The 16,586-nt window shown below is 44.4% G+C and overlaps 2 protein-coding genes across 2 annotated transcripts; both read right to left on the reverse strand.

Moving 5' to 3' along the window:
* Positions 1 to 1,660: 1,660 nt before the first annotated feature.
* LOC116875921 (olfactory receptor 4D2) lies at positions 1,661 to 2,738 on the reverse strand. Its single transcript, XM_032871763.1, has one exon. The coding sequence runs from the start codon at positions 2,736 to 2,738 to the stop codon at positions 1,794 to 1,796; it is 945 nt and encodes a 314-aa protein (XP_032727654.1). The 3' UTR covers positions 1,661 to 1,793.
* A 13,008-nt stretch (positions 2,739 to 15,746) lies between these two features.
* LOC116875964 (olfactory receptor 4D2-like) lies at positions 15,747 to 16,586 on the reverse strand (the record flags this gene model as incomplete). The annotated part of the gene is made up of 1 exon (XM_032871803.1): positions 15,747 to 16,586. A coding segment is annotated over one exon (840 nt), but the record flags the coding sequence as incomplete, so codon positions are not given.

Here is a 16,586-nt window from a genome sequence, read left to right on the forward strand (position 1 = left end):
CTCATTCTCTGGGAACAACCCTCACCCACAATTCCTGCTGGAGGGATGGACTTTGACAGCCATGCTTATGTCACCTGACCTGCACATCCCCTCAGCCACATGGGACATGTGGCCCGATCTCAGCACATCACATTATTCTCATAGGGCTTTGGAATTTGAACCAGAGACCCTGAGCTGAAAGCAGAAAGCAGAATGGGAAGGTCCAGTTTTTAGGTTGAGGCTCCCATCTGAGTCATACACAAGGTGACTGGGTAAGGACAGAGAGAGGGCAGGAATGAGGAGACATCAGCTGTGTCTCTCCTGACAGCTTCATAGCTCCACAATATACAACTTCAGGGAGAATTTTAAACCTCCTCTTTTTATTAAAAGTGGCTGGGGTTGTAGCCCCTTGTAACCATAACCAAAACCTACTTCTCTTCAACTCTGCAGAACAACCTGACCCCAAAGGCCCAGGGTGAGAGTGAAGGAAACATGCGATGGTTGTGTGGCAATGAGGTCCAGGAAAAGAGATCACAAGGGACACTGGTGAACTGGAGGTGAGGGGAGAGCCCTTATGGACATGAAGACTGAACTGGCAGAAACCAATGCAGGGAGGGAGAGGAAGGGGAAAGGCGGGGAAGGGGTGTGGGTAAGGGAAATGAGAGTCAGCACAGAGCTGAGGAGTTGTCTACACACAAGTACTGCAACAGGCCCTGAATGCGTGTTCCCGAAAATGAATGAATGAACACATGGACAGATCTTCCCAATCCTATTTGCAAGAAGTGTGGAGTCTAAAAATGGGGGTGAGGGTGGAGGGGAGAGCAGTAAGCTTTCAGAGCCCTGAAGACATGCCCCTGAATTGAGGCTCACCCTCTGCGCTTGGTTTCACTCTCAGGCATGTCGCGGGGCCCTCCGGAGCTCAGTCCCCACCCTCTCCAGGTCTCCCTCCCTACACGGAGGAATGGCTGCCAAACACTTCCAAAACACTACCCATCTGATGAGAGAAGAAATGTCAGGAGAAGGATAACAAGGACAATAATCCTTACCTAGGTTCTGGGTAAGGTTTATAAAATGTTCTTCTACACGTTTGGACTCTTTTTTTTTTTTAAAGATTTTATTTATTTGACAGACAGAGATCACAAGTAGGCAGAGAGGCAGGCAGAGAGAAAGGAGGAAGCAGGCTCTCCGCTGAGCAGAGAGCCCGATGTGGGGCTCGATCCCAGGACCCTGGGATCATGACCTGAGCCGAAGGCAGAGGCTTTAACCCACTGAGCCACCCAGGCGCCCACATGTTTGGACTCTTACAAGAAATCTGGGAGCTTATTGGGTCAGATACTGCTTTATGCCAGTGCGGTGAGGAAGAATCCATGAGCTCCAGAGAAGCCAGAGAGCTGCTCCAAGGTCACCAGTCTGGGAAGAAATGGGTCAGGGGCTCCCAACATAGGGCTAAAGCTTCAAGGCCTGTGCTTTCTCTAACACTCTGGACACTGACCCAAAAGGGCTGGGAAAACATGTGAATGAGAACTGCTCTCACTGGGGAAATAGCCCCTCATTAGAGGAAGCCATCCACCAAGAAGAGGAAAAGAAGGGTGTGGCCTTCCAGAACCAGGAGAACACGTCTCATAACTCCAGCACAAACCTTAGCCACCAAAGATGACTTTTTCCTTCTTCCTAAAAATCTGAGTCAGTTGCTTAGTTTTAAAACTCACCCTCCTAGGAGGACCTCCACACCATATCCACAAGCTCTGAAGACAGAAGACACAGTAGATTTCCCTCCATGTAACAAATGGAAAACAAAGCCAAGGAGAAGGGACCTACTCATTGTCGCTCCTCTTACAAACCAGCCGGCGCCTCCCTAGTCTCCTCACTGCTGCCTGCACCTCCTGGTTCCTCAGGGTGTAGATCATGGGGTTGAGCATGGGGGTCATGACCGTGTGGCCGATGGATACAGCCTTGTCCATGGAGAAGGCAGTGAAGGGCCGGGCATAGAGGTAAATGCTGGGAATGAAAACCATAGACACGACGACGATGTGGGTGGTGCAGGTGGAAGCTGCCTTCCTTCTCGCCTGCCCAGAATGGGACCTCAGCATCACCAGGATGATGGAGTAGGAGGTCAGGAGGAGAAGGAACCAGATGACATCCAGCATTCCACTGTTGGAGATCATGAGGAACTCCAGGAAGGAGGTATCCGTGCAGGCAAGTTTCAGCACTTGGGGGACATCACAGTAGAAGTTATCCAGGACGTTGGGGCCACAGAAAGGCAATGGGAGCATCAGAGCCAGTTGGGCAATGGAATGGACAAAGCCTCCTACCCAGCTAGCCACCACCAAGCCCACACAGAGCTGAGTGTTCATGATGGCGATGTAGTGGAGTGGCCGGGAGATGGCAACAAGGCGGTCACAGGCCATGACCGAGAGGAAGAAGACCATGGCACCTCCCAGAAAGTGGAAGAAGAAGATCTGGGTCATGCAGCCCTGGTAGGAGATGGTCTTCTTCTCAGAGAGGAAGTCCACCAGCATCTTTGGGGCAGTGACAGAGGAGAAACAGAGGTCTATGACAGCCAGATTTCGGAGCAGAAAGTACATGGGAGTGTGAAGCCGGGTGTCCGAGGTCACCGTGACCATGATGAGGAGGTTTCCCACGACAGTGGTCGTGTAGACAAACAGGAACACCAGGAACAGGAGGAGCTGGAGCTCTGGAGTCTGCGAGAGTCCCAGGAAGACAAACTCTGATGTCCACGTGAGGTTCCCTGGCTCCATAGCACCTTCTTCAAACACCTAAAGAAACCGAACCACAGGCATAGATGCCTGGAGAGACTACTTGCCTTTTTAGTGTCGAGCTCAGAACTGAGTTGTCCAGGTCTATATGGTGGGTGTTCTAGGTGTAGACCATAACATGAGGTGCTGATTAAATGACCTTGTCTGTGGAGAGTTTACAAGTTGGTGCTGTAACATACATTCATGAGATATCTTAAACCACCCAGAGACATAAGCAACCTGCTTTTTAGAGACTCTGTGTGATATAGTTGTGGGGAGACACATGGAGTCCAACAGAACATCAGTCAAACTTCAGGTGTCCCATTTCCTTAAGATTTGACCTTGATTAAGTTTACTTAATCTCTTTGGTTTGTCTCATTATCCAAAAGTTAGGAATAAAAATACTTTATGGCATTTTCTGAGGATATTAGTAGAATGACACTTGCAAAGTTTCTAGAACAGTGCCTGGAAATAAGTGATAATCACTCTCTGGGCCATCTCCTCCTCTAAAGACATCCTTCCTTCTTCTAGTCTCAAATAAATTTTTCTCCCAGTCACTTATCACACAATGTTTAACACATTGTAATGTTAATGAACTTTTTATGTTCTCTGTTTTCCCTCCACAACACAACCCAACAGAATCCTACAGACACATGGTCTCGATTTCACAATGCATTTGTGTCCCTTCGTGCCCATCCTCGCTTACAGACAGTACTTGGTCTTGAGTGCCAGATGGGTGAATGGCTACAGGGCATGCAGGTGGGCGTGGAGGAGCCCCTAAACATGGTTGGATGCCTGGGATATGAATTCTTCCCCATGCCCTATTGTTCCTTCCCTATGCCTTAGTGTTCCTAATGTTCCTTTACTTGGTGAGATGCCCCAGAATGTACCTGACACGAGAAGCAGAGGGATCGGGGACTTTCATTAGATGAAGTAACAGAATGAATATATTGTTTGAAGAAGACTCTGCTCTTTCAAAAGAACCACCATTTCAGAAGACGGTACTGAATCCCAGGGCAGAGGAGAAAGGGAAATGTTGCAGGAATAGAAGTGGAAATTAATGAAGGACTAAAGAAGGAAGATGAAGAGGGAGGGAGAGGAAGGAACAGAGCAGGTGAAGGAAGGGGAAATGGGAAGATGGTGGGTAGAGGGCCGGGGGAGGAAATGGGCCAAAGCTGGATATGGAGGTGATGGAGGAGGAGAGACAGAGGGGCACCGGGTGGGCTGGCCTCAGTCCCCCATCCTCTCCCACCTGCCTGTGTAGCCCATTATCTACTAGAGATCTTTCTGTTCTTTTTTTTTTTTTTAAAGAATTTATTTATTTGACAGAGAGTGAGAGAAGGAGAGAGAGCACAAGTGGGGGGAGCAGCAGAGGGAGAAGGGGAAGCAGGCTCCCTGCTGAGCAGGGAGCCCGATGCGGGACTCGATCCCAGAATCCTGAGATCATGACCTGAGCCGAAGGCAGAGGCTTAACCCACTGAGGCACCCAGGTGCCCCGGGATCTTTCTGTTCTTACCTCCCACACCCATGCCCCTTCCCTCCAGTCCACCTTCTGCGCAGCCGTCCTGGAGACCCTTCTCAGCGCGACCCCGAGCCGAGCTCACGTTCTTGCGGCGCCGCGCTCACTAGCGCTGGTTGGGAGCCAAGCACCTCGTAGATCCCATCACAGGGGAAACACCTACCTGCATCTGTGCAAACAGCATCCACGAAGCGGGTCCAGCGGGCTCTGGGCTGTCAAAACAAAGCCTCTGCCTGCCTTTCTAATCACGATCTCCTCCTCCGAGGACCACGGGCTCTTTAATGGATTGTGTCTTCTTAAACCTGCCACCTCTTTTCTCCTTTCCTCGTTTGTGTCCTAGAATTCTGTTCGTTAGCTTCTCTGCCTTAGACAATACTCACTCGGACCTCACCCTCTCTGGCACCCGTTTCACCCATTCTCCCCTGCGGAATTAATTCCCATGTCTTGGGCTTCTTGTAATATTTTAAGAACCCCCCTCAGTTGTGGGTCTGTCATCATTTATTTGTCCCATCTTCTCCCATCAACCAGCTACACTGTAATTTCCGTATCTTAGTAACCCCAGAACTTGGAACAGCAGCTCTGACATGGTACATGCTCAATAAATATTGTCAAATTAATGTGGCAATTAGGTAATTGAGGGATACCTGGGTGGCTCAGGAGGTTGAGCATCTGCCTTCAGCTCAGGTGATCCCTGGGTCTTGGGGTCGAGCCCCGTGTCGGGCTCCCTGCTCAATGGGGAGCCTGCTTCTCCTTCTCTGTCTGCCTGCTGCTCCCCCTGCTTGTGCTCTCTCCCTCCCTCTCTGTCAAATAACTAAATAAAATCTTTTAAAAATTAGGTAATTGATTTTGTGGAGAGTTTCTGAGTAACGTTGCTTGTCCCCTGCCCCTAACTCAAAAGGCTGGTTCTATGCCCAGTTGCTAACATTACTGGTTTTACATGTAACCAAAAGCACATTCCCCCTGAATTCCGAAGGCTGTCCTCACAGTCAAGTCTATCACCTATTTATTCTGCCTACCCTCCAACAAGTGTTTTCAAGAACCCAATTACTGCCGACCTATTGGCAGGTGAGGAGACCCTCAGCCACCTCACACGCATGACCCTGGGGAAGAGGGCATGACCCTGGGGAAGAGGGCATATTCTCAGGGAGAAACTATCAGTTGAGCTCAGGAACCTGAGCTGGAATGATTCCCACTGGGGGCAAGGGAACAATGGGAGTTGTTAAAAAGTTGCTAAGTCTCTCAAAACACTATTTGCGAGGTCTGCCTCGAGGGCAAAAAACAAACAAACAGAAACCCTACTGAGGATGTTGGAAATTGTAGAGATTCATGAAATACAGGATTAGGAGACCAAGATGAGAAAAAACAGTCTCTTCAAAAGAAGTCAGATTTCTGGGATTTTCGGAAAGACTCATTTCATAGAGCAGTGGTTCGCGCACGTGAGAATGCCTGAGAAGCAAGCCGGGCGTGTTGACACTCAGAAGCCCCACGGGGAATTTTTGTTGAGTAGGACTTCAGTGGCACCTGAGAACTTGAATTTCAACCACTTCAAGGTTGTCAGCACAGCATGTGAACAGTTCTCTCACAGACATCCCCAACACCACTGGTTTGCTATCTCAAAAAATAGTTTTAACTGATCTTGATTTGGGCAAGTTATAGGTGGGAAAATATTTGTATATGACCTTGGAAACCAAAATCGTGTAAACTTTGTCTCTTTTCTGCCAACCAGACCACAGAGTTGATTCCTCATCCATAATCCAATTCTACTGGGCCATCTATAAAATCCTAGTACTCCTTATATATGAGCATGACTCAGTAAGATCTTTCCTTTCATACAAGGACTAGTATAGGAAGTACATATATTTTCTTATTATGCTGAACTGGTGATAATTGGAATTACCTGGCTTTATAACTTTGGTGTACTATCAAAACTATGATTTCTTAGACTGCTCTGTCTACATGAGATTTCTAGGTTGGTTTGAGTTCTTTCAGTGCAAATATTTATACTTAACAACATGAGGTCCCTCTGGCATATAAAAACACTATTCGAACTTTGGTTTCTCCCACATACAAGAGCTATAGATTTAAAAAGCTAATTCTTCCCAATATTTAGCATTTGAATCCATTTTAAAATCCACCCACTTGTGGGACCCCTGGGTGGCTCAGTCCTTTAAGCGACAGCCCTCAGCTCAGGTCGCGACCCTAGGGTCCTGGGTTCGAGTCCTGCATCAGGTTCCTTGCTCAGCAGGGAGCCTGCTTCTTCTTCTGCCTGTCGTTCCCTCTGCTTGTGTGTGCTCTCTCTCTTTGACAAATGCATAAATAAAATCTTTTTAAAAAATGAAATGATAAAATCCAGCCGCTTGTAAAAATAGTCTGTGTTAATGCTGGGGAAGGCAATAGGTTTTTACCAATCTCATTGACTATCAGATGTCACTAATATAACATTATTAACTGTAATTAAATTATCTAGATTAATTCCTTATGATTCTGATTTAGTTCTCAATTAGAAGGCCCATGTGTGTTCTAGCTTATATATGTCTCCACTCAAGGCACACAAGTGTCTGTAGAATGTCTGCTACACCACATCTCAACCCTAAAGTTGATTCCTCAGTGTGAGGTGGTGGGTGATTTATCTGCTTTAAAAATTGATTCCACTGTGGCTTATTGTTTTGAGGTATTGTAGCTGGCCCACTGTGAAAATTCAGTAAATGTTTGTTAGTGTGAGTGGAAGTTATCTTCCTTAAAGAGCAGGAAAGCCCAGAGAGCATGTCTGAGTCCACCTCTATGCTCAGTGCTGGGGATACCAAAATAAGACACACATTTGGCTGTCAACCACCTCACAGTCTAGCAGGGAAAACAGACCCAGAAACACATAAATGCACTCACTTCAAAGATGAAACAGCTCTATCAGGGGAACGCTCAAAGGTTAAAGGGCTAAGCCATCAGCCATGCCTGGGAGTGAGGAGAAATCTTCCCAGAGGAGGTGATATTTGAACAACGGGACAGTTCATGTCTGTGGGCAGAAGTTTGTTTCTGGCAGGAAGAACAGAGGCCCAGAGGTGAAATGGCACAGCATACACTCCAGGAAACCCTAGTGCCTCAGCAAGGCCAGTGCACAGGGAAGGGGTGGGGGATGAGGGTGGAGAGGAGGCAGGGATCAGACTCTGGAGAGCTTTGAGAAATCAGGTTAATGAGTTTAGATTTTATCCTACAGGACATGAGAAGCCGGTGGAGGAGATGAGCAGGAGAGTGACCTACAGATGAAGGCCTTCCTGACCACAGGAAGGGGGGAGATAGAATGTTGGGGAGACTAGACAGAGGGGCACCTGCTCCTTTGTTCTTTCACAACCCATCTTGTTTGAGAAAAGACTTAACGAAGGCTGAGGATCACTAAGGGGCTGTAACTTTGCCTGTCCTTGACCCATCCCATTCCAGGTTCAAAAACTCTTAAAGATGTGAGGCAGGTGAAGAGAAGAGAAGAGAAGAGGAGGGGAGGGGAGGAGAGGGGAAGGGAGAGATAAGACAAGAAAGAGGAGAATAAAAAGGTAATTCAGAAAAACCAAGGAGTCAAAGCCAATGAGCCAGCTGGGACCCATGGCCCAATGATATTAAGACACTTCTTCAGTGACTCTGTGATACTCTTGGCCTTTCCATAATGAGCCAAGATGGTCTCTATGGCTCCAATCCTCATACACTCCATTCAAAGGCTGGAGGTGAGGAAAATGGTGGGGACAGTTTCCTTCTCCTCCTGCATCTCTTGCCTTTAATCACAGAGGAAAAATCTTTCTGAAAATCTCCCCAGCAAACAAACACATCCTTTGTTGTATTTGTCATTTCTGGATCACTTGAACATATAAGCACTCCTAGCTTTTAAGTGTTCTGGCAAAGTGAACACTATATTAGGGAACAAGCAAGGAGAAAGGAGTTGGGAATGACTGTTACGGTCTTATAAAGCACTTGGGAACAGGAATGAACATAATGGGCCAGAAGCAAGAGAATCTTGACAATGATGCAAAGTTTCTCTTAAAAAAGAAAATTCATAATAGGAGAAGTCACCAGCTCAAATGCAAGTAATGTAAATGAGAGAGGGAGGTCAGGTAGGAATCTCTCTCTCTGAAGAAGTCCTGAGATGCATCACCCATCTCCACCCAGAACAAAATTCCAGCATATGAGCCAAAGACAGGAAATCAAGATTTTTTTTTCTTTAGAGAAAAAAATTTCAGAAAAGTAATCCTTTATGTGTTGACACTTAGGGGTCCTTCAGCAAATAGCTGCTTCCCACCTGAATCCCTGAGCGAAGTCTAAAAGCTTTATCTATACATAGAAGTAGGAACTAGCATTATATTGTCTTACTCTTAAGTGCAGATAAAAAAAAGATCACCAGAAATTTAAGGAAGACCACCAATGCAAAGAGCAAATATAAAATAAATAGAAAAATGAAAGAGAGGAAAACAGAAATGGCCTGGGAAAGAGAAGGAAACTTTTTTTTTTAAGGGTAACTTCTTTTTTCTTTTCTTTTTTTTAAGATTTTATTTATTTATTTATTTATTTATCAGGGAAAGAGAGAGAAAGCACAAGCAGGGGGAGCAGCAGGTGAAGGGAGAAGCAGGATCCCTGTTAAGCAAGGAACCCAATGTGGGACTCGATCCCAGGACCCCGGGATCATGACCTGAGCCAAAGGCAGGCGCTTAACAACTGAGCCACCCGGATGTCCCAGAAGAAAGCTTTTAAAAAAACCTCCTTTTTATATAATCAGCATCCTCTGAGAGAAGCAAGAAGATATAATAGCCATAAAATAAAAACAGGATGGGATAGATGAAAGTCACAGAACAAAAAAGAATTCTCGGAAATTAAAATATGTTGACAGACATGAAAACTATAATGGAGGAATTGGAAAATAGAGTTGAGAAAATTGCTTCTGAATGTAGACTAGAAAGGCAGTCTGAATAGAGTGTCCACAGATGGGCCCAGTGTGGGCTGTCAGAGTCTGAGTGTCCCTTCCTGGCAGCTGCCCATTGTGGGCATTCAAGCAAGAGCGTCCCCAGAGGGAGACGACTCAGTGTGGAAGGTCAGGTCTTCAAAGGGATGAGAAGCTTGTTCATGCAGCAGTGCAGTCCGACAGCAGGTGCTGGAGACCAAGCAGGGTGAGGAGGGTGTCCACACAGGGGATGTTGGGATGTGAGGTTTTGGAGAGCACGAGTAGGCTAAGAAAATTGGGTTGGCCTGCAGTGGAGTGAGGAAATGGAACTAGTATGGGAGATTGGTTGTATAGAGGGAGATGAATTAAATAAGTTAGCAAATTAAGAATACAGTGATGTCAGAGAAAATGGCGGAGTGGAGAACTCCAAGGGCCTGTCCCTCCACAGAAACACTGAAAAGATATATACGCCAAAAAGAACAGAATTAAAGACTCCAGAAATAAATCCATATATTTACGGTCAATTGATTTTTAAAAGACTTTTCAGTGGGGGCAAAATAATCTCTTCAACTAATGGTGTTGGGACAAGTAGATATCCACATGAAAGAAAAAAGCTGGACTACCACCTCAGACCATATACAAAAATTAACTCTCTAAGGGCCTATTTAGCCAGAGTGGCCCCACCTCAGTTGAACAGCCATTTTGTTGTTTATGCAGTAAAACTTAAATTGACCCTGCCCCTTCCCCCAGGGGACTTAACTTAAAACAAGTCCCGGAAACTAGTTCCAGGTAACAAAGCCCAAATACTAGGGTGGGTCAGGCCAGGTGGAGGTGTTCAATCAGTGGGGGGTGCATACTGTCTCCCTAGCTACCAAGGAGTATGGGCCCCGCCCTTTGGGTGACTTTTGGGTGCCAATTCTGACCAAGGTGATAGGCTAGTTCAAATAGCTACTATGGGGTGAATTGTAATTCAATTGGCCACCTGTGTGGGACCTAGCATGACTGTGCAGCTTTCTCTGTGTGTTACAATCTCGTTGGCCACCTGTGTGTGGCCAGGCCCAACCACATGGCCTTTGCTCTATAAAAGTTAGTCTGTAAGGCAGGGAGGGGTCACCTCTTTGCAAGAGATGTCCCTGGCCGGTCAGTTTGATCCTCGATGCTTGTCACAAAATAAAGCTTTGCTTGACCTTCGCTTTGTATCAGTCTCACTCCTTTGACCATGGACCCAACAGATCAAATATCTAAATGTAAGAGTTAAAGCTACAAAACTCTTAGAAGAAAACTGGAGTAAATCTTCATGACCGCGGATATAGGAATGAGCAAGTCCAGCGGCCAGAGAGTGACGCCTAAGGGCCATTCCTCAGCAAAAGGAAGCAGAGTAGGAGGCATTTCCCTACTCTTTAAGAAAATACTTGATTCCAGAGCTGGATCAGGGAAGTACAAGATAAGCGTGGGCATATCACTGGGCCAGAAAGTAAGGATGTGCTCAAAGAAGAAAAAGAACACAGAAGCCAGCTAGGAAAGACTCTAACCGGCCAAATATGGGGCAAATTAGTAACAGATTAGAACTCAATTGATTTTAAAAAGGAAAACACAAGTCCACACAGATATAAATAAACAAAAGAATAAATTGGAAGTTTGTTAAGGAACCATATATTGACAGTATCAAAGTACCTGCCCACAAAATATTTACTATTCTTTTTTTTTTAAGACTTTATTTATTTGACAGAGATTACAAGTAGGTGGAGAGGCAGGCAGAGAGAGAGGAGGAAGCAGGCTCCCTGCTGAACAGAGAGCCCGATGGGGGGCTTGATCCCAGGACCCTGAGACCACAACCGGAGCCGAAGGCAGAGGCTTTAACCCACTGAGCCACCCAGGTGCCCCTATTTACTATTTTTCAAGAGAAAATGATTACAAAGATGAGAAGCAATTCAGGGTCTCTTCTGGTTCCATACAAGTTTTGGGATTGTTTATTCCAGCTCTTTGACAAATGCCATTGGAATTTTGATCGGGATGGCATTGAAAGTATAGATTGCTCTGGGCAGTACAGACATTTTAACAATGTTTATTCTTCTGATGCAAGAGCATGGAATGTTCTTCCATCTTTTTGTGTCTTCTTCAATTTCTTTTATGCATGTTCTTCGAGTACAGATCCTTTACCTCTCTGGTTAGGTTCATTCCCAGGTATCTTATGGTTCTTGGAGCTATAGTAAATGGAATTAATTCTCTAATTTCCCTTTCTATTTTTTTGTTGTTAGTGTATGAAAGAAAGCAACTGATTTCTGTACATTGATTTTGTATCCTGCCACATTACGGAATTGCCATATGAGTTCTAGTAGTCTGGGGGTGGAGTCTTTGGGGTTTTCCACATAAAGTATCCTATCACCTGCAAAGAGAGAGAGTTTGACTTCTTCTCTGCCAATTTGAATACCTTTTCTTTCTTTTTGTTGTCTGATTGCTGTTGTTAGGAATTCTAGTACATGTTGAAAAACCGTGGCAAGAATGGACATCCTCGTCGTATTCCTAATCTCAAAGGGAAGGCTGTCAGCTTTTCTCCATTGAGGATGATATTTGCTGTGGGTTTTTCATAGATAGATTTTTTTGAAGTTGAGGAATGTTCCCTCTATCCCTATACTTTGAATCGTTTTAATCAGGAACGGATGCTGTATCTTATCGAATTCTTTTTCTGCATCAATTGAGAGGACCATGTGGTTCTTCTCTCTTCTCTTATTGATTTGTTCTATCACATTGGTTGATTTGCGAATGTTGAACCACCCTAGCATCCCATGGATAACTCCCACCTGGTCATGGTGGATAATCTTTTTAAGGTACTGTTGGGTCCTATTAACTAGGATCTTGTTGAGAATCTTGGCATCTGTATTCATCAGGGATATTGGTCTGAAATTCTCCCTTTTGGTGGGGTCTTTGCCTGGTTTGGGGATCAGGGTAATGTTGGCTTCATAAAAAGATTCTAGAAGTTTTCCTTCTGTTTCTATCTTTTGAAAAAGCTTCAGGAGAATAGGTATTTACCCCAAAGATACACATGTAGTAAAAAAAAAGGGCCACCTGTACCCCAATATTCGGAGCAACAATGGCCACAGTCACCAAGCTGTGGAAAGAACCAAGATGCCCTTCAACGGACGAATGGATAAAAAAAGATATGGTCCATATGTACAATGGAGTATTATGCCTCCATCAGAAAGGATGAATACCCAACTTTTGTATCAACATGGACGGGACTGGAGGAGATTATACTGAGTGAAATAAGTCAAGCAGAGTCAATTATCATATGGCTTCACTTACTGTGGAGCATAAGGAATAACATGGAGGACATTGGGAGATGGGAAGGAGAAGTGAGTTGGGGGAAATTGGAGGGGGAGACAAACCATGAGAGACTGTGGACTCTGAGAAACAAACTGAGGGTTTTGGATGGGAAGGGGTTGGGGGGTTGGGTGAGCCTGGTGGTGGTGATTAAGGAGGGCACGTTTGCATGGAGCACTGGGTGTGGTGGATAAACTGTGAATTTTGGAACACTGAAAAAAAATTAAATTAAATTAAATTTAAAAAAATAGATGAGAAGCCTAACAGGTAATCAAAGTGATGGGACAGCAGTAATGGGACAAAGTGAAATCACTTGCACTTCATAAGATGTAATAAAAGCACAGCATGATTTCTGGGATGCCCCTGAAAAAGTCACTGGAATGCATCACCTGAGTCTAATCACCATGAATGAAACATCAGAAAAATCTAAATCAAGGGACATTCTACAAAATCACTAGCCTGTAATCTTTGAAAGTGGCAAGATAACTAAATTCAAGGAGAAGCTCTTCCAGATTCAAGGAGCCTAATACAAATACAAATTGCAGTTTTGAACCAGATTCTCTTTCCATGCAACTTGCCATACAACTGTGACGTTTGGCAAAACTTGAATAGAAGCTGAAGATTGGATTCTAGCAATGTATTGTTACGGCATTAATGTTAATGATGGTATGGCAGTTCCGTAAGAAAATGTCTGCAGAGAATGCATGTTTAAGTATTAAGGAATGGTGGGTATCAGGTTGGTTACTTACCCTCAAGCCTCCAAAAATAAAGTCCTTTATACTACACTGGCAACTTTTCTGTAAGTTTGAGATTTTTCAAGAAGTTAAAAAAAATTTTTTTTAATATCAAGAATCAGTTGTTTAACCGACTGAGCCACCCAGCCCCCCCCAATTTTTAAAGTTAAGAAAATGTTTAAGTTAAAGTAAAAGAAATATGTAGACTATCTTTCTGTCCTCTAAATGAGATTTCTGTAAGTTAATATTAGATATCAGTAAGAGTTAATATTAAAACGAAAGGACTGATACACTGGACTACATTAAAATCAACACCCCATATAGAAAAGACAGACCACAAGCTGCAAGAAGATATTGCAATGCCATAACTGATAATAGAGCAGTAACCCAGTGATAGGAGAATTCCTACATTCACTAGAAAAAGTCAAGAGAAAGATTAACAAAAGGCTTTCATGGGAAAAGTGAATGCAATAAATACATAGAAAGAAACATTAGGGAGGAGAGAAGTGCCAATTTCTACAGACTACAGAGAAATACTTTTTACCCACTAAACTTGCAGAAATTAAAAGGTCTGACAATATCAACTGTTAGAAGAATGTGAATCGATGGGAACACCTAGACACCACTTATGAACATGTAATGGGCACAACAATTTTGGGAAACAATTTGGCACTATTTTGTAAAGTTATATGTTTGGAGATCTCAAAATTTAGCAATCCCATTACAAGATATATAACCCATAGCTTCTCCACAAAGGCACTTGGAGACAGAGGAATATTGAAAATAGCACTGTTGGCAATAGGAAAAAAAACAAACAAACAATAAACCTGAAAAAAACCCAAATAAGCTTAAAAATATAATGTTGAGTAAAAAAACCCAAATCCCAGAGTATTATGTATAGTAGGATATTTTCATAATGCTCAAAATAAGCAAAACAAAGCAATATACTGAATATGTAAAACTGTGATAAAAATGTTTTTATAAGCAATAGGATGGCAAATGCAAAATTTAAGATGGTTTATTTTGGGGAGGAGTGAATGAATGTGAGGGAAAGCACCCTCTGGGTATCAGTTGCTGGTAACTTCTATTTCTTGAATCAAGTAGTCTTTATGGGAGCTTTCATAATGCTATAATATTTTATAACTTACATGTATTTTACATAATCTTTTATGTATTTTACATGTATTTTACACAATCTTTTGTTTGTAACAATTATTACACTACACTGAAAATGTAAAGAGGAAATACTCTGAACATCGATGACATTTTCCAATTTGAAAATAAAATAAAAGCATTGGAAAAAGACTGGAAAAAAATAGTTACATGGTTTACCCAAAGTTATCTCACACAATTTTTTTATTTGATTCTTATGATAAATGTGGAGTTTGGAGGTCAGATATTATTTTAAGCAAGTTTATTGAAGATGTCATGAGGCCAAGAGAGTCGTGAACTATCCCAGGTCAGTCATCTGTTTGGTAAGTGGTGGGTTAGGGGTGTTTCATTTAAAGATTAACCTTGAAATCTTGTGCTGTTTCCAACAATCCAAGCTCACACCGAAACAGAGTATTGGAAAAAGAAGTCAAAATACAGACAGTAGATACCTCTTATGGAGAAATGGCACCAACATTTGGTGGAAACTGTCCACCAAGAAGGCAGAAACGAAAGTGTGGCTTTCCAGAATGCTTTCACAAGACTATACTTGTAATAAGATCACAAGAGTTCAAGCCATCCACCACAAATGAAAATAAGAATATTTTCTTGCAGACATGTCCCCAAACTGAGGTGCACTTTCTACTCTCAGTTTCACTCTCGGGTATGTCGCCAGGCCCTCTGGAGCTCAGCCCCAACCCTCTCCAAGCCTCCCTTCCTACACAGAGGAATGGCCACCAAACACTTCCAAAACTCTACCCATCTGATGAAAGAAATGTCAGGGAGAAGGATAACAATGACAATAATTCTTGCCTAGGTTCTAGGTAAGGTTTATAAAATCTTCTACACGTTTTGGACTCTTACAAGAAATCTGGGAGCTTATTGGGTCAGATACTGCTCTATGCCAGTGCGGTGAGGAAGAATCCATGAGCTCAAGAGAAGCCAGAGAGCTGCTCCAAGGTCACCAGTCTGGGAAGAAATGGGTCAGGGGCTCCCAACATAGGGCTAAAGCTTCAAGGCCTGTGCTTTCTCTAACACTCTGGACACTGACCCGAAAGGGCTGGGAAAACATGTGAATGAGAACTGCTCTCACTGGGGAAATAGCCCCTCATTAGAGGAAGCCATCCACCAAGAAGAGGAAAAGAAGGGTGTGGCCTTCCAGAACCAGGAGAACACTTCTCATAACTCCAGCATAAACCTTAACTACCAAAGATGACTTTTTCCTTCTTCCTAAAAATCTGAGTCAGTTGCTTAGTTTTAAAACTCACCCTCCTAGGAGGACCTCCACACCATATCCACAAGCTCTGAAGACAGAAGACACAGTAGATTTCCCTCCATGTAACAAATAGAAAACAAAGCCAAGGAGAAGGGACCTACTCATTGTCGCTCCTCTTACAAACCAGCCGGCGCCTCCCTAGTCTCCTCACTGCTGCCTGCACCTCCTGGTTCCTCAGGGTGTAGATCATGGGGTTGAGCATGGGGGTCATGACCGTGTGGCCGATGGATACAGCCTTGTCCATGGAGAAGGCAGTGAAGGGCCGGGCATAGAGGTAAATGCTGGGAATGAAAACCATAGACACGACGATGATGTGGGTGGTGCAGGTGGAAGCTGCCTTCCTCCTCGCCTGCCCAGAATGGGACCTCAGCATCACCAGGATGACAGTGTAAGATACCAGAAGGAGAAGGAACCAGATGACATCCAACATTCCGCTGTTGAATATCATGAGGGACTCCAGGAGAGAGGTGTCCGTGCAGGCAAGTTTCAGCACTTGGGGGACATCACAGTAGAAGTTATCCAGGACGTTGGGGCCACAGAAAGGCAATGGGAGCATCAGAGCCAGTTGGTAAATGGAATGGACAAATCCTACCATCCAGGCTGACACCATCAAGCCTACACAGAGCTGAGTGTTCATGATGGCGATGTAGTGGAGTGGCCGGGAGATGGCAACAAGGCGGTCATAGGCCATGACCGAGAGGAAGAAGACCATGGCACCTCCCAGAAAGTGGAAGAAGAAGATCTGGGTCATGCAGCCCTGGTAGGAGATGGTCTTCTTCTCAGAGAGGAAGTCCACCAGCATCTTTGGGGCAGTGACAGAGGAGAAACAGAGGTCTATGACAGCCAGATTTCGGAGCAGAAAGTACATGGGAGTGTGGAGCCGGGTATCTGAGGTCACCGTGACCATGATGAGGAGGTTTCCCACAACAGTGGTGGT

Source organism: Lontra canadensis, unplaced genomic scaffold (genome assembly GCF_010015895.1).
Source record: "Lontra canadensis isolate GAN:19392208 unplaced genomic scaffold, GSC_riverotter_1.0 scaffold43, whole genome shotgun sequence".
NCBI classification, from domain to species: Eukaryota; Metazoa; Chordata; class Mammalia; order Carnivora; family Mustelidae; genus Lontra; species Lontra canadensis.